This window comes from Peromyscus leucopus, chromosome 18 (assembly GCF_004664715.2).
Source record: "Peromyscus leucopus breed LL Stock chromosome 18, UCI_PerLeu_2.1, whole genome shotgun sequence".
Classification (NCBI taxonomy): Eukaryota; Metazoa; Chordata; class Mammalia; order Rodentia; family Cricetidae; genus Peromyscus; species Peromyscus leucopus.
In genome coordinates this window covers 4,489,190-4,516,886 of record NC_051078.1, presented here as the reverse complement: position 1 = coordinate 4,516,886, position 27,697 = coordinate 4,489,190, and the positions used below count along the sequence as shown (strand labels likewise).

At 45.6% G+C, this 27,697-nt stretch overlaps 1 protein-coding gene across 1 annotated transcript in view; it reads left to right on the top strand.

Annotated features, from left to right (window-relative positions):
- The first annotated feature begins 14,564 nt into the window (after nt 1-14,564).
- The window catches only part of Lrig3 (leucine rich repeats and immunoglobulin like domains 3), a 51,973-nt gene continuing 38,840 nt past the window's right edge, over nt 14,565-27,697 (top strand). Inside the window, exons 1-3 of the mRNA XM_028886295.2 lie at nt 14,565-15,077; nt 20,744-20,815; nt 21,016-21,090. Coding sequence (XP_028742128.1) covers nt 14,839-15,077; nt 20,744-20,815; nt 21,016-21,090 — 386 coding nt within the window. The 5' untranslated portion in view covers nt 14,565-14,838. The remainder of the gene's footprint in view (nt 15,078-20,743; nt 20,816-21,015; nt 21,091-27,697) is intronic.

Here is a 27,697-nt window from a genome sequence, read left to right as displayed (position 1 = left end):
AGTCCTGGCATGGTGGGCCAATTTGCACCCATTTTTAAGCAGTTATGGAGGAGAAGAGTTACAGGGGAGGTTATGGCATGGCTGGGAGACCTTGTGTCGTCTTTATGAAACACATTGCCCACAGCTGTGGTGAAGCAGCCATCGCTAAGATCTCAACCCTTTACACTCCACCTTGGTGACATCATCACTGTCATTTACATCTAATTCACACGTGGGAAGCAGTTGTCTCCAAATTAAAGTCCCCCTCTGATCTTTAAGGCGGGGAAGGAAACTGACAGTTCTGTGATTTCGCTTGTGTGCATCCTTGACGTCACTCTCTAAGACACTCTGTGTGTGAGGAGCCCTCAGTGCTGTGCTATCACCATACGGGCACTCAGATTCGTGTTCATCTGCTCACTCTTTTCCTCCCTGTCTTTCTGTTTATTTCAGAACATGTGCCCATACACGGGTAAGTCCACAGCTCTTAAGCAAGCAGGATGTGCTAGGTATAAGGTATTTATAGGAAGAAGCTTTCCCTGGCTCCAAATACCAATTGAGACTCCTTAGCTTTTCTGGGACAAGAGTTCTCGTCCCGTGAGGACATTTTCACCGGGTGTGGTGGGGGCACTCCCTTAGTTCCTGCAGTCAGGAGGCTCAGGTGGGGGTGTGTGACCTTGGGGTTACTGGGCTGTGTCCTGAGACCATCTCTCACACAAAGCAAGGAAGAAAACATTATTCTGCTTGAACATATAAAACTAAGAACCATCTGGTCCCTAAAGCCTAAGCTACTGTCCTCGGAGCATCTGATGGAGCTGTAAAGACAGAGCAGAGCGGGCGGGTGGCCGCAGATCCGGAGACTCTCTCAGTTAGTAAAGTGGATGGCAGAGTTGGGAGCAAGTGCAGAAAGCCTGCCGCCATCGACTCTGTTGGTTTATCTCTGGTATTGATGGGTCCCCGTGATAAGCTAAAAGTTACCATACACCCTTCTGTAAAACAGCATTAGCTTCCTGTTTATTTTCAGATTAAAATAAACCACTTTTCAATTAATCAGAACGAGATTGCTTTGGGTGTCCGTCTGCAAATAGAAAGGCAGAGCTTTGTTGGGGTGTGAGAATACAGTTAAAGAAAAGACGAGGTCTGGGCAGGAGCAGCTATCCTTTAGTGCGCATGAGGAAAGACTGGTCCACCGTGATTCCCACCCGAAGCGGCCAAGTTCCCGAGCTCACCCAGACATTCACAAGAGATGTGCAGAGCTCTGGGTGTCAGCAGTTGGGATGCGGGTACGATGTAAAGTTCCACCACCTGGAGGAACAGGTCTCATTCTGGATATGAAGTTTCAGGACCAAACGCCAGCTCCATTTATGACATTCCAGTGAGGACATAGGAAGTAAAAAAGTACATTCCTATATGCATACATGTGTGTCGTGGTTACAGTTAATTATAGTAGAGCAAAGGAAAACTGAGTAGGGTAAGAACAAGAGGTTGCCTCGGAAAGAGTAGAGGGAGTGGAGGTGAGAGCTTCCGGGAGATGAATTTGATCATGGATTCTAACAAGAAAAAGAATGGGGCAGGAGGCTATTAGGAGACTGTGCAGAATTAACGGCAATAGAAACTTTTCTTGGGTACAAATATCCTAAACATGAAAGGAAAGGAAAACAAGCAAGGTTTTTGGCCACCGTAAGGCTGGAGAGGAAGGCGGGTCCCAGGAGAACCCGACAGATCACCACGAAGCCTGTGGTGTTTGTTACAAGTGTGAGAGAACAGCTACGGGAGGATTTTGAGCAGGGATGTGGAGGGATCTACGTTGGGAAGAGGATTCGGGCTGCTCTGTGGAGGGTTACAGGGATCTCACAGCAGCCCCAGCAGTGGGTGAAGAGGGGTCTCATCAGCTCACATAAAGAAGATTGTAGCTGGAGGCGGGCAGTGAGAGCAGAGGCTGGTTAGAATAGCCATGGATATTGAAAGCAGCACTAACAGGACTTGACCCTGTGAGAGGTGAGCGGCAAACTGGGATGGAGTGAGAGGCACGTGGGTAAGAGTTATAGCAAAGGAGGGCGAGAGCTTCTACAACCTCTGAGGCTGAGTATTCAGATACTGACAGGGCCTGACTTCCAGGGCACAGGGAACTCACACACCACATCTCTAGTAAGAAGCCTGTGGTGGTTTGAATGTAATCGGCCCCCATAACCTCACAGGGAGTGGCACTTTTAGGAGGTGTGGCCTTGTTGGAGTAAGTGTGGTCTTGTTGGGGGAAGTGTGTCACTGTGGAAGCGGGCTTGAGGTCTCCTATATGCTCAAGATGCTGCCCAGTGTCTCGGTCCACTTCCTGTTGCCTTCTGATGAAGATATAGCCAGCACCATGTCTGCCTGCCTGCTGCCAAGCTCCCTGCCATGATGGTAATGGATCAAACCTCTGAAACTGTTAGCCACCCCAATTAAGATGTCTTCTTTGTCAGAGCTGCCATGGTCATGGTGTCCCTTCACTGCAATAGAAACCCTAACTAAGACTCCTAACACTCCTTCAAAGGCTAAGGGGGGGGGGTAGAAAAAAATGTAAGTGCCAGAGGATGAGGAAGCACACTGTGTGCAGAACATGGGTCACAACAGCTGTGGTCACCTGTACAAACCTGAACACGATTAGGCAAGTCAACTTTTCATCATGGACAGGGGAAGGGCTTGTGAACCACACACCCCCTTCCTGGTGACTATTGGCTGTTACTGGTTGCTATGGTAGGGGGAGTCCGTGATTCCTTCACTAGAGTAGCCTCTGACAACTTGCCCGCGGTCCCTTAAATAACCTCCCATACATGCTCATGGGAGCAATTCTACTTAAACTCGGTCCCTCCGCACATACACAAGTAAAAAGATCGGAGAGTAGGAGGAAGACCTGTTAGAAAGAAGGGTTTCCATGAAAGGGCGGGGGATGGAAAAGAATAATGAGTTGTGGGGGGAAATGACTGAAATTCAGTATATAAATGTATAAAAGTGTCTGTGACTAAAAATCTACAGGTAAATAAGTGGAGCAAGAGCCTCACAAAAACAGAACGCACACACACACACACACACACACACACACACACACACACACACAGGGCGTGGTCATAGAAACACACGTGGAGATTCCCTGACCCATGTATTTGCCACACATTTAAAATAAGCATTTCTGTTTGCCATTCACATAATAGACAATTGAATGGAGTGGACTGTTGGGATATCTAATACTTTGATGCTGGCTGATTGTACAAGTTAGTTTGTACCATAGCAATTTCCTTATAGTTGTTTAGCATGTGAATATATGATAGAGATGATTCTCCTTGCTAAGTAAGCATATTGGAAAGTAACCCTCCATATGTCCCCTCTACCCTAAATTCTCACATTGGTCCAAGGTTACCACAGTTAAGATAAAACCATTGTTTGTTTTTTCTTTACTCCTTAGCTTCCATCTACATTCTTTGACAGAGCTGGGTGGGAAGAAAGAGGAGCTTCATGAGCTCACAGTTAAAGAGTATCACCGTTAAAGAGTATTGTCTAGTGATTGGCTGTGGATGTTTGCATCTGCTTCCATCAGTCATTGGAGAAAAGTTCTGTGATGACAGTTAGGGTATTCACCGGTCTGATCTCCGGGGCAAGCCTGTTCAGTTCAGTACCCTCTCCACTGCTGCTCAAGGAGTCCAGTCAAAGAGAGAGAAGAGGGATTCTATGAGCAAGTGCATCAGGATCATGATGGGGAAACCTGCAAAGACAACCAAACCAAACTAGAGGGAACTCATGAAAGTTGGATCAGTGGCTGTGGAGCCTACATGGAACTGTACAAGGCCTTTTGCATGGTGAGACAATTGTGTAGCTTGATCTGCTTGGGGGATGGATGGGCTGGCAGTAAGATCAGAATCCATCCCTGGTGTATGAGCAGACATTTTGGAGCCCTCTACCTATGATGGGACACCTCGGGCAGCTTTGAGGCAGGAGGAAAAAGACCTTAGACTTGTCTCTACCGGATGTGCCTCCCCAGGGGAGGCCTTGCCTTCTTGTGAGTGGGAGTGGGGGGTAAGTTGGGAGGGGGACGCTGGGAGGGGTGGTAGGAGGGAAGAGGAGGATCTTTGATTAGTGTGTAAAATGAATGAAAATATTTTCTTAATAAAATTTAAAAAAAAAAATAAGACACCTTCTCTGTCTGATGCCTGAAGTACCCTGATGCCCAGTGGAAAGACTGTCACCTACCAAGTCCTTCAGTTTTATCCTGTGTTCTCTGTGCCCTGTGGACTGTAGATGTTGGAAAAGCGATTTGGTACCAGCTGTGTAACTAGCTATGATGAAAGATGAAAGGCATTTCAAAGAGTTGCTGCCCTAAACCATTCACTCTCTTAAATATCGGAGTTTCTGGGAGCTGACGACTCTTGCTCTCAGATTTAGACATCCAACATGTGTCTTAAAGATACAGCTGTAGTTACCAAATATAGACTGCTTTAGGATATTAAGATATTTCTAAGCAGATAGATGCTGTGGGTTGTCTTTCTGTACTCTGAATATGTGTTGTTCCCATTGGTTAATAAAGAGGCTGTGTTGGTCTATGGCAACATAGGATATCTAGCCAGGTGGGAAATCCAAGAGAGAGACAGGGAGAAGAAAGGTAGAGTCAGAAGAGACTGGAGACACAAGTGGCGATACATAGATAATAGAAATGGGTTAATTTAAGATAAAAGAGCTAGTTAGCAATAAGCCTGAGCCATAGACCAAACAGCTTAATGTAAACCTCTGTGTGTTTATTTGGGACTGAAGTGTTACGGGACACAGGAAAACTTTTGTCTACAGATAGGCTATATTTGAATGGTTTTTATTAAAAAGCTGTTTTCCTAAATGCCTTTGTAGCCACAATCAGGGTATCCAAATTCTGCATAATTTGGTCGTCACCATCCTTGGATCAAAGGAAGGCGAGGGTAATTACTAACAAGATGGAGAAGCCATCCCTCACCTTGAGGCAGTTCTCATGTGCGCTCACCGGCATAACAGGAAATGACCCAGAGCAGGATACCTCAGTGTTTCCTTCCTAGGTCTCAGTCTCAATGACCAAGCACAGACTTCAGGGAAACACTCCGATGCTGCCAATGCTCTTGAATTCTTTGGGGACAGGTCCCCGGGCATTTGATATACTTAATAATTCACATCTCCTCTAATTTCCCATGGTACACTTTCATCACTACGAATAAATAACTCTTCCTAATTCAAATTTTGATGGGGCCCATTGCTTAAAAATATGGCCACCAGGGCTTGAGGGGTGGCACAACAGCAGAACACATTTTCAGCAAAGTCAAGTCCTGGATTTAATCCTACACCTAAAGCTAACCAAACAAGGCACTACTATATTACATAATTTAATGTGCCAGGACCAAATGGTCAAATAAACTTCACTTTTAATAATGTATTTTTTTAAAATATCTGGAAAATTCAATGTACTTTCATATGAAGTCCTTTGTTGCATAGGTTCAAATCATAGATGAGGACACATAATATTAGATGATGAAAATGAATTTACAAGTTTTAACCCAGGGTGTGTGTGCCTCTAGCACTTTCTCTTAATAGTAGTAGGACATGTCTATTTGTATTAGAATTTTAGAAGGCTCAATTTCATATGGCTATATTATTCCTTGTAGAAATCATTATCACTGTGCTGAATAACTGACATATAGAGTAAAAACAAAAAAGTTATGATTTGAATTAGGTCAATGACTCCTATTTTAATAGTGCTGGTTACTGGATCCCAGGGTAGGATGTTTTTAACAGTACTAGGATCAAACCTAGAGTCTCATGAATGCTGAGCAAGTTCTGTACCACTGAGCTATACTCCCAGGCCTGGTCTTTGAATTTGAGCAACCATTAACTCATAACATCATTGAGCAACTTTGGGAACATCTCCCAATTCAGGGAAGCCTCGTCAATGCTTCTGGGGAAATAGCTTCAAGGGCAACCTCAAACAAAAGCTGATTGGGAAACTGAGCCAGTTTGAGAATCTTATCTGTTTTAAACGTTCTCTTTATACCATACAGGAGTCAGAGAAGCAAAAAGATTATCATTAGCCCCTACACCAAAGGAAAAGAAATACTGTTACCACATGTATAGACTGTCAACAGTTGGAATACAACTATAGCACTAACATATCTTCTGTCTGGGCTGCTGGGAGCACATGGGCATCATTCACAGTTTCCCAAACTAAGCATACCCCATGACAAACTTGTAAAGAAAGGGAAGCATCCTTCTCTTTTAGACAAACTTGTAAAGAAAATGAAGCATCCTTCTCTTTTAGCACGTTTTTCCTAACTCTGATAACCAACTGCCTAGGTTCCTAGCCAAGCTTCACATAGGGAGAAGGGATGGTTAAAATATCCCTGACATGTCAGCAGCCCTTCGAGAGTTGTGGTGGGTTTAGACAGTAGAAGAAATCTTTCTGCAGACTCTACTGTCCTCAGAATCTCAAGCCTCCTTCTGATACCAAGGCAAGGGCAGCAACCTTCAACCTTTACAAACCAGACTCTCAAGCGACTGAGCCGTGCATAGGCCCAAGCCATCTTCTCAAACATTAATCAATGTCAAAAGGAGGGGCCGAGGAACAGTGGTTGCAACGCCATGTTTCACCTGTTGCTCCCAGGCTGCCCACTAGGAAGTTCTTCTTTGGAGCAGGAAGGGAGACTTTGGAAACCCACCTCTTCCAACTCTACAGTGAAAGTATGTAGTGCAGTGGGTAAGGGGTAACTTGTGGAGTCAGATGGAGTAGGTTGGCATCCCAACTCCAACACAGGTAAATTTCTCAGCATCTCATACCATGGTTTCTCTACCTGACAACTACATGGATACTCTATGGGGAGCTGTAGGAAATAAATGGTTTACTACACACCAGACACTTAGAGACGTTGAGAAGCCAACTGTGCTGGTAAATATCCATATTCCCGGCACTGGAGTGCTGCGGCAGAGGGATCAAAACTTTGAGGCCTATTGGGGAAACTTAGTAAGACTTCTGCTCAAAAGTCAATAGAGAACTCTGGGAAGAGAGTTCACTGGCAGAACACCCATTTAGCATGCGTGGGGCCCTAGGTCCGTTCGCCAGCACTGTAGGATTAATAATGGTGACGGTAGTAACGAGCTGTAGGTGCTTGCAAACAATGCTAACACCAGGAGTTGCAAAGGACTCCGACCTCCACGTCTGCACGCTTATCTCCGTAAAACATGGACGCTGAAACCGAGTGTCCCATCTGTTGATGGGCGCGTCAGAGGAGTGGTGTTTGTGAGACACTGTTCAAAATAATTGCAGTTCTTTAAATTGCATAGAAAACGTGCAAGAATGTTGCTGGCTTAACAACATCTCAGTTTCCGTCTGGGAGTTGGGGGTGGGGTGTGGGCACCGAAAGTTCAAATGGCAGCAGACAGCAGGCAGGATTCGTTTCCAGGAACTGAAAGGGTCCGTGTCTCCCGAGCCCCACAAAGCCACCCAGGTCTGAGTGAACTGTCCTGCAACAGCAGACCTTGCCTGCAGTGGACAGGTGTGCCTGGATGAGAAGGCCAGATCGCAAGCTTCCCCCGGCATCTTCACACTCTACACCAACATTTCAATGGGAATCTTTTGTATTCATGTCTGAACACCACAGAAGTATGTAAGACCTTTTGCTAAACTAGTTTATGATTTTATTATATTTAGCATGTGTGTGTGTGTGTGTGTGTGTGTGTGTGTGTGTGTGTGTGTGTGTGTGTAAGCCAGTGTGGAGGTCAGAGGACAACTTTTGGGGGTAGGTTTGTTCCTTCTACTGTGTGTATCCCTGGGACTGGTCACTCACAGGGACAGTGTGATAGTATGTGTCCTCGGGTTTAGGAGCGGAAGCTGAGTGTGATACAGGGCACTTGATCCTGAGAATGTGCAACATAAAGTCACCTTAGTAACTGGAGAGGCCTGAGTAAATGTAAAATGGTGAAGAGGATGCAGCTGTATGAAAAAGCAATAAATAAACCATTTATGAACACGCCCATGATTTGGGAATGCAAATTAATTCTTAGAATTATGTAGACTAACTGTTCATCCAAGATGTAGGAGAAAAACATTTTACAGGAAGGTCCCAAGAGGCACACAGGAATCCTTTTCAGTAAATATGCTTAGTGATTCTTTTTGACCTCATGGCATATATCATAGCAAACTGAGCTAATGCGAAACTTCTTCAGATGGCATAATACAATTCCCAATAAAATGCATACAGTGTGCTACCATAGCACATAGATTTAGGACCTTATGTGAGGTCACAAAAATACCTTTTTTTTTTTCCTATTCTCTATTTTGTTATCATTTAACAGCTGGAACATCAGTGAATTCCAGCACCCACATTAGTAAATTCTTCCAGCAGCAAATGGTTTCTGTGGCTCACCCACCTGACCTCTCCCAACAATGAAAAGAGGGTGGCAACTTGGAGGTTACAGGGTATGGCTGCAGCTGGAGAGGTAGCTCAGTGGTTAAGAGCAGTTACTGCTCCTGCAGAGGACCCAGGTTCCCAGTGCCCTCCCTACCCCCGTAGCTCACAGCTGTCTACAAGTCTAGTTCCAGAGAATTTGATGCCTCTTTTGACTTCTTCAGGTACTACATGCTCATGGTGCACATATACAAACAGACACTCTATCCATCCATCTATCCATCCATCCACCCATCATCCATCTATCTATCTATCTATCTAATTATATGTTATATAATGTGTCTTATATTTTATTAAGTTATTCATATTATAGTATGTATTACATTATATATCCTATATTATTAATAATTACTATTATGTATTTATTAAAACACATTATATATTAATATTAAGAATCTGACTTTACGTGGGACTTTGAAGTTCTGAAGTTTTACTATGAAGCACAGTCTTGTTTTTGAGCACTTTTCTAGAAGAGGAAAGGGGAGTGAGCAGTCGTCAGGGTGTGGAGGGCTGTGGCACCTTACCTCTGACCTCTCCACTTCCACTGCAGTGACTTTGTCATGAATCTGTGTTCTGCACGCCAGAAAGAAGGGCTGCTCTAGAGAAGTCGTTAGCATTTGGGATGTCCCAGTGAACTTTGAGGACTGAGGCTTGCTGGGGGTTAGGAGCAGAGTGAAAGGACCAGAAGGACTAAACCCCCTAAGGGGCTCTTGCTGGCAAAGGATGCTACATTGAGGAGAACCCGGTGAGCGCAATGGGCCTGCCTTCGCCCATCTCCCCAGGTCTATCTTTAGACACCCAGGAGCGCAGGACAGGTGGTATCCTGGGTATCCACTTTTATCCACAGTATGCGTTGCAGAGCACACATTCTTCCTAGAGGGCGATTTGAGAAATAAATACAAGGTAAAGCAGCATGTATTTAATTTGTAGCTAAGTCAACGTTCAGATAACTGTGTTTGTCGCCAGCTCCCTCTTTCCAGACGCAGATCTGTGTAGAGCAAGATGAGGCTTTCTATTTGAAACTGCATTTTGTGTGTGCCTGAGTGTGGGGAAAGGGAGTGAGGGGGAAGCCCAGGCAGGTGACTGAACGCAGGGGCATTTCCTTTTGGCAACACTAGCAGGGACTTTTGCATTTTTCTTTCTTCCTCCGTGGGCTTATCTTACCCCCCTTTCCATAGTTCACAGGTACACAAACCGTGTCCTTCACTGTAACGATAAGCCAAGGGACTGTGCAGTTCACGCTTGTCCCTGGATGTTAAAACTGACAACCTAGCACCTCTATTACCTCTTATCTCTGAGTCATTGGCCTTGCCAGCGCTCAAGATAAGAAAGTCTCTCACTTGTTGGGGGGTGGGGTGGGGTGGGGGGTGGAAAGAGAGAGGAAGGCACATGCATGAGTGTGCAATGAGCCAACCAAGTCAAAGGCTTGTCAGAGGCAAAAGGAAAAAAAAAAACAGTAAAAACAACAAAAACCCCAACCCACCGGGCATGGGACGTACTAGTCACAAAATGGGCAGTAGTAGGCACTTTGGGAAATAGTCACACTTCTAGTTCCCCGGGGGAGGGGAGGTGTAAATGAGAAACCAGTATGATTTCGGCATCTTCCACAGGAAAGTCAATTTTCATTTTTAACTACCTGGTGACCCTGTGATTCTCAGAAGGAAGAAGAAATCCAACACTTCGTCTCATTTTAGCAGAAATGCTAAGTGACTCCCAGTCAGAATGGATGTCAGTACCTCATTCCTAAAGCTGTATTGATTAGACATGAGCCACAGCAACTCAATCAGCCATAGGTGAGACATGCAGATAGGAAAGGACACTCACGGGAGAAGACCAACCATTGGCTAAGGAGCCTCAGGGGTCTCTGTTATTCATTTTGGGAAACCCACAGAATTCTTCCTTCATCTCTGTGCTACTGTAACAGAGTCCTCGAGGCTTGGTAATTAACCAAGAACAAAGATGTATTTCTTAACCGTCCTTGAGGCTGCAAAGTCCAAGCCCAAGGCACCCACACCTGGGGAGGACTTCCTGTTGTAATCATCCCATAGTAAAAGGCAGAACAGAAAGAGGGAAGATGTGGGAGAGAAAGGGGGGCGGGGAAGGGAGCCAAACTCAACTTTGCAACAACCCACTGACAGCACGGAAAATGCGCTCCCACTGGGGTGGTGGCACTGGCCACCGCCACCCAGAAAAGCAGAGTCAAGCCTCTGTGATGTAATCTGCTCTCCATGTAAAAAAAAAAAAAAGAAGCACGGTGCTTTTCTTTATCAATTTCCCAGGGACTTCGCTTTCAGTTTTATTTCCTACAGAATACAAAGGAATCCACACAGAGCTGTTGTGGGGAACCTCAAATCAGCTGGGCCCCGTCATCCTAGATAGATACGTATCCAGTAAAACTTTTCTCCGGCCTTTGCTTGATGAAGGCTTCGGTGAGTTTGTGAAAAGCAATGCCCTGCGTTACATTTCTGTGCAGGAGAAGCCACTCCTATTGACCGTGTGACTAAAGGATGTGCTGAGATGGACAACACTCCAGATCCTTTCCATGCCATGTCTTCTACCCTCAGTCATGACGTGACTTTCAGTGCAGGAGTAGACCATGCCCATAAAGCTTCCTTCACTGCTGCTGACTGACTCTGGGTTCCCAGCCACTACTCTAAACCACACACAACAGGATCTTACACCGGCCTGGGAAGACATCTGTGGGATGACTTTTCCTAGAGATTCAGAATGCCCCTCCCTGTTGGTAGAATGTGTCCCTTCATGTTGGTGTCCTGCAGACAGAACCCCAACTCAATGTTATTGACATTGACAGCATCTTGAAGGCTCTGGCTTCATGACTGGATTAATGCTATTCTGGCCACAGCAGGTTCCCAATAAAAGGATAAATACTGCCTTCCTTTTCCCTCATCCTCTCTTCCTCTCTCCTTCCTCCTCTTCCTCTCTTGCATGTCTTCTGCCATGGGGTGGTACAATAGGAAGGTCTTCACTAGATATGGATCCCTCATCTTGGAATTGCAACCTTACTCATTATAAGTTTCCTAGCATCAGGTGTTCTGTTACAGGAGCATAAAATGAAGTAGAAGCCTCCTTCCCATTTGGACAACTGTTTTTTTTTTTTTTTTTTTTCTAATCTAATTTGATAACATTGCTTAAGTGGTTACCTGTAAAGGATATTTCCTATGCCCTCAAGTCATCATAAAAATGAGTGTGTTTCTTCTTCTTCTTCTTCTTCTTCTTCTTCTTCTTCTTCTTTTTCTTCTTCCTCCTCTTCCTCCTTCTCCTCCTCCTCCTCCTCCTTCTTCTTTTGGTTTTTCAAGACAGAGTTTCTTGCATAGCTTTGGTGCCTTTCCTAGAACTCACTCTGTAGCCCAGGATGGCCTCAAATTCACAGAGATCCTCCTGGCTCTGCCTCCCAAGTGCTGGGATTAAAGGCGTGCGCCACCACTGCCCGGTGAGTGTGTTTCTTCTTGTTATGCTCATATTTCTTTGGTTAAGTCAAAGCCTTTTAATTGTGTAATTATAAATACAAGCCAGCTCAGCTAGCTACTAACTGTCAGGAGCACACAGGCAAAAGAGTATAATAGGGAGAATCTGGTGGCCTTCAGAGGAGGCCTAGGCCACAGTCAGTAGGCATTTCAGAGAGGACAGAGCACAACAGGGACTTATCCAAGGAGCTGATAGAGGGAAGACTGATTAAGCTTTGATTGTATTCCCAACTAGCTGATTAAGAATGCAGAGGGAGTGCATGGAGGATGGGGGAGTTAAGCAGAGCTAGGGAAGCCTGTTTAGGGGGGATTCCAAAGCAGAAGGGCAAACGGACCAGGCTGAGGAGGGACAGAGTGATCTGGACATAGAAGAAGTGTCAGGACAAAAGAGCAAACCACACAGCTTTGAGGTGAATCGGGAGAGTTTGCGGACTAGGGGATTATAGTCAACTAAAGGGGGCATCAGAGGCCACGCACAAAGACAGACTGTATAGGTCACTCTCGGAATTTCAAACTCTACTTCCAAGACAATGGAACCCAAGAGAGGCCCTGATTTGAGAGGTCTTTGCCAGAGTGCCAGATCAGAAGGGATCTAAGCAGGAGCCGGTGGAGTCTGAGTTTGCGTGATGTCTGAGGAGATGGACACAAGGTCCTGTCCTGGTTGGCTTCAACAGAACATGCTGTTGGTTATGGAGGTGGAGCTAAGGATGAAGGGTGGCTCTTCAGGGTCTAGAGTAGTCACCTGGATGGAGTGAAGCAACCTTGTTTGAGACAGTGGACACAGGAAAAAAATGAGGGAACTTTCGGGGATGCTGAAACACGATTCTAGACACGTCACATTTGAATACCCAACATGAGGTGACCTGTGGGTGGTTGGTAAAAGTGTGTGTGTGTGTGTGTGTGTGTGTGTGTGTGTGTGTGTGTGTGTGTGCTATTTAGGAGAAAGTTCTGGACTGGAAACCGGGGTGAGATGTAAATATACATACAGAAGTACAAATTTAATTCACAAAGAAAGTGAAATTGAGTGTACACAGGAAAAGTGAACCCTATATTGCCAAAATGATGACAGACTTCTGATCGTCCCTGACATCTCAGAAGCGTGCGGAGGCACTCACGTCATATAACAGCACCAGCGTGAGTGTACTGAGATCTCCCTAGTGTTTAGAAACTTTAGTGTAGCAAACCTGGTTTCCCTTATGTAAGTTATTCAAGCAACAGTAGCCTGGGAAAATCCATAGCCCGACTGTAGCGAACACAATTCTACACAGAGGCCCTGTAATTGTAACTATTTCTTGTCTGTGGTTCTAAAGCTGGACAGGGCTACAGGCAGATGGAAAGATCTCACCTAACTAGGGTGTGTCAGCGTTAGAGTCTTCCCTTTCCCCCAAGAACGGCAGCGCTCACACAGGTGATTTGCTACAGTGGGAACGAACGGGCATGGGGTTCGAGTCTCCTCGCCACCAGGTATTTCAATTGCGCATCAACTGGCATGTTAAGCAGCAAGCACTAGCCACAGACATGCGTGGGCAGAAACCATGCGGCACACAGCCCGGAGAAATAGAGCCTTCAAATTAGCTCAGGCCACCCCACAAAGTATTAGATATCTCTTTAGGACCTCTTAGCTTTCCCCGAGGAGGCGGGGGGGGGGGGATGGCCGAGCATCTCTGAGGACTCCATCACTTTTGCTGCCCAGGTTACCTGCAGGAGTGTCCAGACAAGACTTCACTGGGAAGTCTTGTCGTTTGATTCCACTGCCCCGATAAACCCCCACAAACAGGCAAGTATGTTTAATTCTGATAACCTTTTCATTCAAGATCTGTCAGCACCCCAAAGCCAGGTAGACCAAGGTACGTGTATTTTTTTTTCTGCCAAGGTCGTAGAATACATTAATGCTCTTAGCTATTGGAGGAAATCTGATTGCTAACTCGGGTTTATTAAAAGGTTATTTCCTCCAGCTCCATCCATTGTAAACCAAGCTACCGGATTCAAAATCATGTGCTGTCTTGTCTGTCTGCCTATACATATATACAGACAGACAGACGGATGGATGGATGGACGGACATTTGAGAAAGGGTCTCACTGTGTTGTCCTGCTAGCCTGGAACTCACAGGTCCACCTGCCTCTGTCTTCCAGGGTTGGGCTGCCAGACTATGTGTGTATGTATGTATCCGATTTGTGGGCATAAAAAGACCCTACTGGTATCAATATTAAAAGTGTTTTTTCCCCCATCAAAGCGGCTGTTTCATCCGCGAATAGTAAAATAATCGACACAGTTCTTTTCGCTTGCAATTGAGACGCTCCCTCACACTGAACCCACTTTAACTGTACTCCCTAAAGTTCCTCCAAGTCACTCCCCATCTGAGCAGCAAGCGAGCTCAGTCCTCCGCTGGATCGCTTTCCCCCCGCCTTCCATTCCATCTGATCTATGGTTCCCAGGACATAGCGGAGACTTCTGGCTGCAGACGCTGGAAAATGTAACTCGGAATTTCCTACAATCTCAGCTCCACTTTCTCCTCGGCGCCGGCCCGGGAGGGTTGGAGCCTTGTTATTGTCACGTGGCCGCGGGTGCCCCGGCGAGCCAATGGGCGAGCGCCGGCCTCCGCGCCCCGCCTCGCCGCTCCGCCGCGCCGGGACTTCGCGCCCCCGCCGCCCCGCCGCAGGCGGAAAAGTTTCTGTGCAGGCGATCGAGCTCTCGGACGCCGCTCGGGCTGCCCGCGCCGCGCCTGGCCGTCCTTCGCTGCTGGCTCTCCCGCTGTGCGCGGGCATGCGAGGCCTTCGGTGCCGACCCTGAGCGGGCGAGGAGCACGCGGCCGCGATCGGCGTGTCCAGCCGGGTCCCGGGAGTTCGGTGCTCGTCGGGGGAGGGGAGGAGGGAGAGAGTTGGCACGAGGCTGCGGAGCTCCGGGCCGATCGGAGGCGGCGGGGAGCGCGGCGATGGGTGCTCCCAGGCTCCGAGCGGCCGCGGCGGCGGCGCTGGGGCTGCTGCTGTGCGCCGGGCTGGGGCGCACGGGCCCGGAGGAGCGCGGAGGCCACGGGGCGCCGGGGCAGCCCTCGGAGGATGCTGCACGGCGCCCATGCCCAGCCGCCTGCCACTGCCTCGGGGACCTGCTAGACTGCAGCCGCCGGCGGCTCGTTCGCCTTCCTGATCCTCTCCCGGCCTGGGTCGCCCGACTGTGAGTATCAGTATCATTCCCATGGGGTGGACGGGGCGGCCCCACCGAGGGGTGCGGTGACGAGCGCAGTCTGCCCAAGGCCTGGGCGCAGGGTGCAGTGTGCACTGTGCCTAGGCCGCGAGTGGAGCCCCTTGGGGGAACTCAAGTCTCCCTCTGCGTCCGCGCAGGTGGGCGCTTGGCTCGCCACTCCCGGGCCAGACGCCCGCGACCGCAGGAGCCAGTCTGGGAGACCCCTGGATTTTGCATGTTTTCTTCTGAGTTTATTATTTGGGAAAGCGGCCCAACTTTGGCTTCCCAGTGGTTTAGAGTCCCCTGCCTGTCCCCAGTCACTGCTTGCGCGCCTTTCACGTAGAACCCCCTCCTCAAACTGTGGCGCACCGACCTTTCTTCTTCCTGTGCTTAATTTCACATTAGCAGACCATCAGCCTCCCTCCCGGGCCACTTTGTAATGCGTCTCGGTTCCGGTGAGAAGTTGGGTGCGAAGTCTGATCTGTGGATAAGCAGGGGGAGGAAGTGGGTTTTCAGAACCGACACCTCCTCCAGCAGCGCTGTGAAGGTTGAGGGCCCGCGCTGAGTGCTGTTTGGCGGATTTTAAGATGAGAGGTCTGAAAGCCCGAAGTCACTGCCAACCGTGTGGAAGAACACAGAAGAAAATGTAATTTAATTGGAAATGCGAGTTTTTACAAATGCCAGCCCTCCTTATTCTCTCCCAACCTCTAATTTTGTTAAAATTGGAGGGGGTGTTTAAGCCATAAGCAAAATAAATAAAGAGATAACTGAACATTTAAAAAAAATTCAAAAGTTGTATTAAAAAAAAAACAGTTGTCCTGCTTAAAAGAAAAATCAAATTGCACTTCATACTTAAGATTCCTAAATCTAGGCCTAGTGGAAATTCTCAGCTCTTAAACAATCGTCGAAGCTCTTGACAATAGTTGGTGGTCAGGCGGCTTAAGAAGTCGTTTTTTTTTTTTTTTTTTTTTTTTAAACCAGTGTGCCAACCTAAATACTTTCATCAGCTATAAACTGTTGACCATCAAACAAAACGCCTTGTTTTAAGAAGGAGTTTAATAAGGAAATAGAATTAACGAGAATTGGATTGATATTTAATGGCTTATTATGGAATGTCTGATGTAGCAGCTTTTATTACTCGTGAAAGGGAAGATAAAGCCTTGAGCCTAAAGCAGGAAGACTTTCAATTAGTTGTGGCTAATTCCATTCAATTGCCTCTTGGGGGTGGGGGGTCGCGCTGCCGCATTCACGGGAAGCAGAATGGCTCCATTGAGAACATATGGAACCTGTGAATGCCTGGAGGTGGACACCTATGGCTAGCAGAGGGATGAGAGAGAAAACTCAGAAGGCGCTTCCCTGGAGTGCCTTTAGAAATGCTTACTCCGTCTAACTTCAGTTCCTCAATGACAGGTGGCCCATTAAATGCTGTCAGTACACGGTATTGTGTTTTGGAATCTAGAGGCATTTCGGAGAACTGTGAGGAGCTGGATTGGAAGTAGGGCTGAGTCGAAAGGGGGACTCTTTACCTATTTAAACGTTCTTAAAGAGAGCTGACCTAATTAGGATTTTGTTTTGCAGATAATTTGGTGGCACCCTAACAAATTACAGTTTATTTGGTTTGCGCAGTCTTTAATTACATTTCCACCAGTAGTAAATTGTCTCAATACAAGTCCACATTCCTCAAATGTATGTGAAAATACATCCCACTTGTATAAATAAGCACTTAGCCTCCTTTCAGAGGTCCTGCTGTGACCTCTCATCTGGACAGCCTTCCCTCCCGTCCTCGGTCCTTGTTCTCCTGTGACTTCTGACTATCTTCCTAGGTGTCACCAGACCATGTGGTCTTAAGTTCTTTATTGTCAGGGTTTCTTTTGTTTGTCCTCAAAGCCCTAGAGGTCTGTTCTTCAGAGAAGAGCAAAAAAAAAAAAGCAACGTGCTGTTGAGTTCCCCCACCCCTGTTATTTGGTGGATTGCAATAGGAGGTGTAAGTTGCTGCTCCTTAAACCTTACATAATAACAAAAGCTCTTAAGTAGACCTCACTTCCACGACCAGGGAGTGAGTAGAAAAATGTGTCTTGTGCGGCACAGCTCTCCTTTCCCTGGGTCATGAAAAGAGCAAAAGTTTGTCTTTGGAACAGTTGTTGATGAGAAAGTTCAGGAAAGCATGCTGTGGGCCTTTTGTTCTCTTTGTGGAACGTGCAAGTTATGAACGTCTGTGCTGCGTGTGTGTGTGTGTGTGTGTGTGTGTGTGTGTGTGTGTGTATGTGTCCGTCCACTTTATCCAGTTGTCATTTATTGCCACAGGAGCGCCTTGAGTGGAAAGCTGAATAGTTGGAGCTGAACAATAATAACACTGTGCTCGCTCCTGCTTTGAGAGCGAAGCTGCAGTCCTTTAATGAAAGTGGCTATTAAAAAAAAGTCACTGCTTGGAGCCTCGCTTGAAAACCTTTGTGCTTTCGGAGCTCGAAACCCAAAGGGGGGGGGCGTTGTTAAAATACGTGACTTAGCCAGAGGGGGGGAAAGGGTTTGATTGCCTACTGGAACCTCTGGTGTCATTAGATTCTAGCTGGGATTTCAGATGATGCATCTTACCACGTGGGCATGTTTGAGCTCTTAACAGGGCTGAGGCGAAAGTCCGAAAGGTAGTTTGTGCTGGTGTGTGACTTCTTCTTCGGTGTTGGCCTGTTAGGAATCTTCCTGAGCTGACTGCAGCTGGGGGTAGGGAGGGAGTAATAGTCCTTATGGTTTCCACAGCTGTTCGTCTATATTTTCCAGACCCAGGCTTGAGCCCAGCAGGCTGATTTATGAGTCGCTTTGGATCCGTGTTTTAAAAACAGCTACAAGCCTGCCTTTTTGTTTTTTCGGCTTTCCGTATTTCTGCTGAGTTAGCAGCTTGGCAGGCCCCTGTGGGGTTAAGACACACCGCTGCTGTCTTTGCGTTTCCAAATTTGAGCCGGAAGCCAGATTTCCAAATGTTTAAAAAGGAAGAAAACACTAGCTAGCACCAAGTGCTGTAAAATCAATAGTTCTCACATATGCTCATTCACTTGATAAAGCGACTCTACCATACACAGGGTTTGATTTTTTTTTCCCCAAGCCTTTGCCCAGTGGCTTTCTGGGTAAATAGCTAACGCCTTGTCCAACCCAAGTATTGGCCTCATCACAGCAAATCTTGTTAAAAAAAAAAAAAAAATTCCCGGGGAAAGATGTTCTTTTATGGAACTTCACATAACAATCAATCTGCCCTCCCATGGTATAGTTTCTGTCCTGGATTCAAGGAAACACTGGCGTTTTATGTCCGGAATCTCTCAGTGTTCCATCCATAAAAATAATAGAGGGAAGATGTAGGAAAATGTGACATCCTCTGAAAAGAAGGTAATTACTTCTGAAATGTATATTACTGTAAAAAAAAATCTAAATTTAGGTAAATTAAAAGTTCCATGGCTTTAAGTATTTAGCAGTAAAAGTCACTTAAGATTTTTTTTTTTCTTTTCGTCTCCCACATATAATATGGTTTTAATAGTATACAGATCTCAGGATGGAAGCATTGGCCATAACTGAAATACGTATGGCTGCCAGCTCCTGCTGGAAGACATGAAACCAGTGTCCCCAGAATGTACACTGGGCTGCAGGCTGTTCCCAGTTTAAAGACCTTTTGTTGGGGGGAGGGGCTAGGGAGGGGGACCTCATCCCATGACTGGTGGGAAACTTTGAGCCCCTACATCTCATTTCTCCCAGGATTCCCTGTGAAATAGTAATCCTTACAAGGAGCTTTTCTTTTCTTTTAATTTAAAAGAAAATCAACTGGATGAAATGTAAATACCAGATTGCCCCCCTCCCCATGCTTTTCAAACACAGGAAACAATGGTGGGTGGGGGCAGGCTCTGCATTCTTGAGTTAAGTAGGTCCAAATGACTGTCTGTGGGGTGAGGCTAAAGCCCCAGGTGGAAGACTCCTTTCTGGGTTGTGTTTTCAACCATGTGGGCAATCTGTGACTGTCTGGGGTGCTAAAGGCACGCAGGTTTTTGTCTGACTGCTAACGTGAGTTGTTAGGCTCTCTGCTTCCTTGATGAACTCCAGATGGACTTGGGCTGGACTGTGAGGGGAAAGTGTCTGGCTCCAGCCAGCGTGGTGAGCGTGCACAGCAGTGGTTGTAATTGCAGGATTTTTATAGTTGAAATGGGAGCCAGATTCCCCCCCCCACTCCCCCCAACCCCCACCCCTTCATGTTATAACTCCACCAGAACAAATCTGCTCATGTCTGTTACTGTCTGGTAGGTCTCTAGGCAAGCAGAGCTTGAATAAAAAATCTTTGCGAGTTCCTTTTTTTTTTTTTTAATTTTCTTTTGGGGTGAAACACAGAAATCAGGGCTTACTCTCAAAACAAAAAGCAAGGAGAAGGACAGGGTCCTTCATTTGCCAGTTGTGGATTGAGCAAACAGCAACAGTGTTTCTCGGGGTGTGCCATTGCTGTTTTTCTCTTGTTTGTGGGAGGACATTCTGATGGAGGTAGCGTGGCTCATGCTTGTCAGCAGCTAACTTTAGTTATCTAAAACTTGGATGATTTAAAAGCCTTCATTTTCAACACCGGGGAATTAGCCGAGGATCGGCTTGCCTCTCCCAGAAGGGGAGCTTCCAGCCACACTGGGCTTGAACCTTGTTCCTGGTGACCGTTCCAACCATTTTGTCTTCCTGGTACTACTTTGGAGGCATGTAGATGGGATGTTGAAACATTTGTTGGATTGTGTTTTTCCTTTCTTTAAAATCATGATGCTGGATGGACTTCCTAACCCAGAGCACTGTGTAGCAAGGAGTTGGTTACTTTTAATACTTGGATGCCTGTGGGAATTGTTAAGTTGTACTGGGCCTTTGAGCAAGAAGCACCTTTCTTTTTAGTGACCAAGATGCTTGTACCGCTTGCCCTGCATGTTCAGATGGTTGGTGTGGTTCATAAATGGTGTGCTGCATTATTGGATATTGAAATTCAAAGAGTTCTTAGAGGAGAGGAATTCAGGCTGTGGTGTATCCCTTTGAGCATGTACATTCAGGGGCGTGTGCAATTGCGCGCGCGCGCACACACACACACACACACACACACACACACACACAACACACCCTGTATTAGTAATCTAGTCCCTTAACTCACACAGAGAAACAAATAGCTGAAATAACTCCCCATGGATGCCAACCTCTGCTCTCTCTGGCTGCCATAAAGACATCGCTACTTAATTTTGTGATAATCAAAATGTTTCTTCAGAGTCCTTGTTTCAGTAACCTGTCTAATTAGCTACTTTTCATAGTCTATGATGTCATTGTATCAAATTGAGGGTGGGGAGAGAGATGAGAGGGTGAAGCAAGCTGCAGTTCATAAAAGGTCTGTTCACCATGTGCCAAAAAAACAGCTCTTAAAATGCTTGTGGGCTTCAAGTATTTGAATCTGCCAGCCTCTTAAACTAAATTTGCCCTTAGAGTTTGTCATTTCAAGTTTGACATTTGGTTGCCATTTACTTTGTGGACAAAGTGGTCCGATTATTTCTCTTCTTGCCACTGGTGTTGAGAGAGATAATTCAGAACCCCCGCTCTGCCTGGCACTTCATTAAGTGATATTAGTAACTTTTACGAAACTGCTTGTAATGCCACTTTTTGTTTTCTTCCAGGGACCTCAGTCACAACAGGTTATCTTCTATCCAGACAAGTTCCCTGAGCCACCTCCAAAACCTTCGAGAAGTGTGAGTCCCAGTCACTTCCTATTTGAGGGTTGCATAAAATGTTTCCCCCTCTCAGACCATTTCACGGGATGAACCTTTGGTTTATAGAAACATTCCTTCAAACTTGTAAGTGGGCGGGCTTTAAATAATGTATAGTGTTTTCACATTTTTGGATTTCAGATGACCTAATTAGCCTTTTCTGTTCTTTTTGGCATTCTTAGGAAGCTGAATAACAATGAACTGGAGACCATTCCAAACCTGGGACCAGTCTCAGCAAATATTAGACAGCTCTCCTTGTAAGTGAATGTCGGCGTCATTCCCATGGTTCCCATGTATGTGTGTAAGAGCGGCAGGTACCATCCGTGTCAGTGATTCTCAATCAGTGGACACCTTCCGGTGTTGCATATCAGATATCATGCCTATTAGATGTTTACATTAAGATTCATAACAGTAGCAAAATTACAGCTATGAATGAGCAATGAAATAATTTCATGGCTGGGGGTCACCACAACATGAGGAACTGTATTGCAGTGTTAGGAAGGTTGAGAATCACTGATTTATATGAACTAGCCACGTACCTCTTAGAAGCAAACTTTGAATACCCTTTCCAGGGCATAAGAAAGAAGGCACCTTTAAATTAACTTGTTTCCACTTCTAAATCTCAAGTGTTTGTTTGTTTGTTTGTTTTGGAGCTGGGGTGGAACCCAGAGCTTCTTGCTTGCTAGGCAACCCATTAAAAACTACCAAGCCCTCAAGCATCCTTACAACACACTTTACTCTCTACTGCCTGTGCTAACCTGACTGCCGGGATTCAAAAGAAGTTACTTAGAGCTTTGGTTATGTTCTGTGGACTAGAAATTAAATTCTGACAGTGCTCAGCGGTTGGCAGGCAGGCCTGAGAACTGTGGATGCTGAGTTATGTAATATTTGTCAATAATGCTCAGACTTCCTGTGAGGATAATAGGAACTGGTAATATGCCATTGAGGTCTCGTTTTTTATTTTTTGTTATATGTGTATGTGGGTTTGTGCACATGTGAGTGCAGGTATCCTTGGAGTCCAAAAGGGGGCGCTAGATCTCCTGGATCAGTTATCAGCTGTTGGATGTATGTGCTGGGAACTGAACTAGGGTCCTCTCCAGAGCAGAGTCTGCTCTTAATCAGTGAGTCATCTGGCATCACCATTTAAGTATGCCGCCTGGCATGGGGATCAGGATTAGAAACCCCAACTGAAAATGTCAACATAGGGTAGTTAAATCAGTAAGTGAAGTCAAAACGTGAGTTTGTAGTTTTTCAGGTACAATTAAAATCGTGTCAGATTTTCTGTATTTTCAGTACAGATAATATGTGTATACTCATGTACTCAGGTCAGTTTCGGGGACCATCTTGTCTTGGCAGCATGTAAAAGTGGCATTTTGTATTTTCCTGGTTTAATTTAGAAAATTAAGCAATTTCCTGTCCTGATCTTAAGTAATTAAAAATTTACTTGTCTCCAAAGTTAAAACATGTTCTTCAAACAGCTTGATTAAATGCCACCATTGTTCCTTCTTTTTTTTTTTTTTTCTAGTAAAGGTGTTGGGAAGGTTGAAGTTGTTATATAGTAAATTTCAGGCGAGCTGGTCAATTAATTAAAGTGATCACTCTCCAATTGCTTACATCTGGTGATTTATAGTGGTTTGTTTTTCCTGAGGGCCCTGGTCAGCCAAGTCACCCCGCATCCTCCGTCCGAGTCTGCTTGTCTCCTGTTTGAATAAGAACTGAGTGGTATTTGATACTCACGTGGCTTTCCCCAAAGATCAGAACCAGAGAGGCACGAAAGAAAAGACACTTGGTATTTGTCAAATAAACACTAAATTTTTTTTTTTAAAGAGTTTTCATATTAGTATTAATACCCATTTTCTTCGTGTCTTATTGGTGTCCGAGCGGAAGGCATCTTACGGCCTCGGGAGTTATTTTTGTCCGGCCAAGGGGGCCTGTTAATGTTTCTCTTTAACCTGCCGTCTTCGTCCTGTGTTTCAGCGGACTCTGTGAACATGCTTAAGAGCCTCCTGGCACCGTGGTGGCTGAGGGTCTGCGGTGGCTTTTGCTCTGGGTAGGGTGGTGTGACAGCCTCTAGTTCGTGTCGTTGAGTCGAAAGTCTGAGAACACGCAAGGAAGTTATGAATTTCTCTTGGAACTGAATAGCTACCACCCTCCCTTTGAATGCCGTTACTTACAACTAGAAAGCCAGAGGCTGGAATGATGGGGGGGGGTGCGCAGGGGGGGGTGGGGGGTGGGGAGTTAGGAATGGTCTCCATGCTGTTCCTGGGTGTGCTTAGCTTTAGTGAGGCTGTGTGTCAACTTAGCCTCCAAAATTTCACTTCCTTTCCCTTTCATCGGTCAGAGCACATCTGGGCAGTCTTATTTTGTTCCTCTCACATAATGCGTGGCCCAATTATTGCTTAGCTTAGGAAGCCCCGGTGGGGGGTGATTTATGTGAGGAGTCTGCTCATGCAGTATGGAGAGTAAAAAATCGTTGTTTTTTTTTTTTTTTTTTTTTTTTTTTTTTTTTTTTTTTTATGCCCGTGAAAGGTCTCGAAAACCTTACCTCTTTGGTGGTTTCTTACTACAAATATTTTATTTTCTCCTGAAGGCTCTCCTGGATATTGTAATATATAGTTATTATTTCTAAAACATCAGTATCTTCTGTATCCTGTTGTGTAGATGGAATATTTATTTTCCTTTATAGAGAGACCCTGGGAAGTAATCTCAACTAAATATCATTACTTTTAAATACATTTCTGAAGTTGCAAAAAAAAAAGTTATTAAACTTCATGACATGACTCAGATTCCATACTTGCCTTAGCATTATATTCAAATTTCATTTTTCAAAGTAGTTTCTAAAAACATTTGACCTTTGTTATCAGGGTTTTTTATTTTTTTTTAGCTTGTTTTTTACTTTTTTTTTTTTTTGGAAGAAAATATTTTTCTGGGCTATTTATATGTTATAATAAGGAAAAATTAGTTGGAGTTTTAAACATTTTATATACATATATATCTCATAATCTATATAAAATATTTGTGGTATATATCTTCTGTGTATATTATACATCTTAAGGACAAAAGTTTAATACTCCAGCTTCATGCTGTTGTTTCTCTGTGCCATGGGACCCTCTCAGTTGGAGTAGCTGGCTTCAGAGATGACTAGCTGGTAAAATATTTGTCTCTGCCTATAATTGTAGGAGACAGGAGCTAATGTGGGGTCAGATGGCATCCCATGTCCAAAGACAAGACAGACAGTTCTGAAGCCTGGTAAAATATGAGGGACTTGGGATGCTGGCTGGAAAGTCAGCGGGCCAGCCTCTAACAAAGCTTATCTCTGACATGATAACGGATCTTTTACGATGCAAAAGACCTAAATAGAAGGCTCAGAACTCACTGATGTGCTGGGGTAAGGCATGGGCTGTGCGTGCGTGCGTGCGTGCGTGCGTGCGTGTTATTGATTGGTTTTTTTTTCTTTCTCTCAAATCATTGCAAAGCTGTGGTAAGATAGTGTTTGTTTGTTTGGTTTTTGCTTTGTTTTTTTAGAAATGGAAAAATCCTGAGATGAGTATATCTCAAAGTAAAACTGTTGACCATACACTTTATGTGGTATGGCGTGACTTACCCAGGTTCAAAGCACTTTTTTGTTTGTTTGTTTTGTTGTTTTGTTCTTGTTTTGTTTTTGGAGACAGGGTTTCTCTGTGTAGTTTTGGTACCTGTCCTGGATATCGCTCTGTAGACCAGGCTGGGCTCGAACTCACAGAGATCCACCTGGATCTGCCTCCCCAGTGCTGGGACTACAGGCGTGCACCACCACTGCTTGGTCCAAGCACTTTTGAAACATGTAACATGAGTTGGGGCAGGGGTTTCATTTGTGAGACATGGTGGTTTAATTGTGAAAAGAGGCTGGTCAAGTCTTTATCTTGACGATGATGGTTTAAATAGTACTGCCTGACCTGTGGACATTCGCCAAGTGTCCTAGAGATGAGAAGCGTTAAATCAGCGGCTGCCAGCAGTGCTTGTGGCGTTAAAAATGGACATTCTCTGACCCCACTCCTAGAGTGTCCCAGTTGGAGGGTTTGGGCAGGGCCAGGGACATCTGTTGGGACACATCCGGCCTCTGGAGTTCTGATCAGCTCTGACGTAAACATTTCTGGAAATATCAGTTAGGTCAGTGTCACCATCAAGATGCCACGGTCATCTTTTTACAAGTGTGCAGGTGTATGTGTGCCCATGTGGAAGCCAGAGGGCAATGTTGGGTGCCTTCCTCAAACTCCACCTTCTTCATCATCATCATTACCATCATCATCACCATCATCACCACCATCATCATCACCATCATCATCATTATCATCACCATCATCATCATTATCATCATCATCATCACCATCATCACCATCATCATCATCATCATCATCATCATCATGAGATGGGGTCTCTCAGTGAGCCTAGAGTTCACTGATTCCACTAGACTGGCTGACCAGCAAGCCTCAGGGTCCTCCTGTCCTGCACTGTATGGACTGGGCCATCCCCTCCAGCCATGTTCTTCTAAGTACTGGTTAAAGTCAAAGCACGGGCTCCAGTAAAAAGCCATTCAAGAGATCTGTGACAGTGTGAGGATCAAAGGTAAGACCCGGAAACAGCAGTCTAGCTGCAGTGTTGAGAGCAGCTCGGAGGTGCCAGACAGCTACTGTCCCTTCAGCAGGACGGAAGCGGAAGCGTGGTGACTGCCCTCGTCTACGGAGGGAGGGGTCGTGCCAATAGAACGGTCATTGAAAGTCAAGTTCAAGGGTGGGCGTGTGGGGCAGCAGTCGAGTCGTAAGACCCTGCACCTCCAGCCTCACTGAGAGGAAGAAGCAAAGCCTCTGTCTAGGGGCCTGGGATTCATGACCAGCCCTGCCCACGGCGGGTCTTTCTGCGTGTGTGCTCTCTCTCTCCTTTAATACGAGAATAATAACAGTACCTGTCTTCCCAGAGTCGTTGTGAGGATTTGTGGAGAGCAGGGCAGGAAAAGCCATCTGGTACGCGCAAGTGAGGAGTGATGGGGAGGGAGATGATTCATTCGCCTAGAGCCCAGCAGTGAATTTTTGTTATGTGCCAGGATCTGTTTCAAGCAGAGAGCTCACAATCTGCCTCTTACGGTGGAACTTCATTCTAACGGGAAGGGAGAGGAGAAACGGATGGGTACGCCAACTTCAAAGGAAAAGGTGGCTTGGGCTCCCGATAGAGGTGTGGTTAGTGAGCCCTGGCGGCTGTCCTTTGATGTGCTCAGGAAAGGCCAATACTGACAGAGCCCTACTATGTGTCAGGTTCTAAGGACAGAGGTCAGCGATTGAACAACACAGACGAAAATCCCTGCCTTCGGAGCAGGAATGTCTCACCTTCTCGTGGAAGCGGGAAGATAAAAATCAAATAAGAGTTGCCTACAGAGTGGGGTAGATCTTGGAGAGAAAAAAAAAAAGCAGGGAAGAAGGTCTATGCAGTGGGCATGGCCGAAGAAGACCGGACAGTTTAGAAGGGAAGGCCTTCGAGATGACTCAGTGGCACTTTCTGCCAAGCCTGAGGACTTGAGTTCATTTCCCACAACCCATATGGTAGGAGAGAACCAACTCCCACCCATGGACCCATGAGTTCCACCAGTGCACTGTGGCTCATGCATCCCCGACTACAATAAATAAGTAAAAATGTAAAAACAAACAAAACAAAAAATGTAATAACAGAAAAGGGCATGCAGAGAGAAAAGATTTCCTGAGAAGGTGAGATTTCAGCAATGGCCTCACAGTGTATGTTGGAGGCTGGGGCTCAGCTCTAAGTCTGCCCTGCGTTACCCACCTCGCCCTGTGTGTCCGGCTGATGCCCGGTTATCAAATGACCTTATTTCCACCATTCTCCTCTGTGTTTGGAGACCCCTGTGGCTCAGTGCCCTGTTGCAGGCATATAATAATGTATAGTTCGTGCTTAATTAACATGCGTATTAGAGAGTATTTATAGAAAGCCCATGTGTACTTAGCATAATGCAGACAGATCTTGTATACACAGAGTCCAAACCTGTGGCTAAATATTTACAGTGTTCAACTATGCATACTTGGTAGAGTAATAATAATAATAATATTAAATTATACCAACCGCAGTAGCGCTAATTAAAAAGACCAAATTAAAAAGAATAAGAGAGGCAATTTAAGGAGCTCCGAACTCATTAGATGACTCTGCAGTGACAGCCTGTCCCAGAGTGACAAGTGGGACTCCACGGCCCCCTTTTCTTATGTCTCTGTAAGTCACGCAGCGTGGTGTTCGGAAACCCAGGTTTTCATGGTGACCGTCCCTTTCACTTTGTGAGCTGTGTTGTCAAGTCCTGAGTGGGAATCCACAGCAGAGACACAACACACACACATACATGTCCATACACCTATAGCCACACAATATACACACATACATATCCATATACCTATAGCAACACCATGCACACACATACACATCCATACACCTACAGCCACACAACATACACACATACACGTCCATATACCTACAACAACACAATGCACACACATACATGTCCATACACCTATAGCCACACAATGTACACACATACATATCCATACACCTATAGCAACACCATGCACACACATACACGTCCATGTACCTACAGCAACACAATGCATACACATACATGTCCATACACCTACAGCCACAAAATGCACACACATACACGTCCATATACCTACAACCACACAATGCACACACATACATGTCCATACACCTACAGCCACAAAATGCGCACACATACATATCCATATACCTACAGCCACAAAATGTACACACATACACATCCATACACCTATAGCAATACCGTGCACACACAAACATGTCCATACACCTACAGCCACA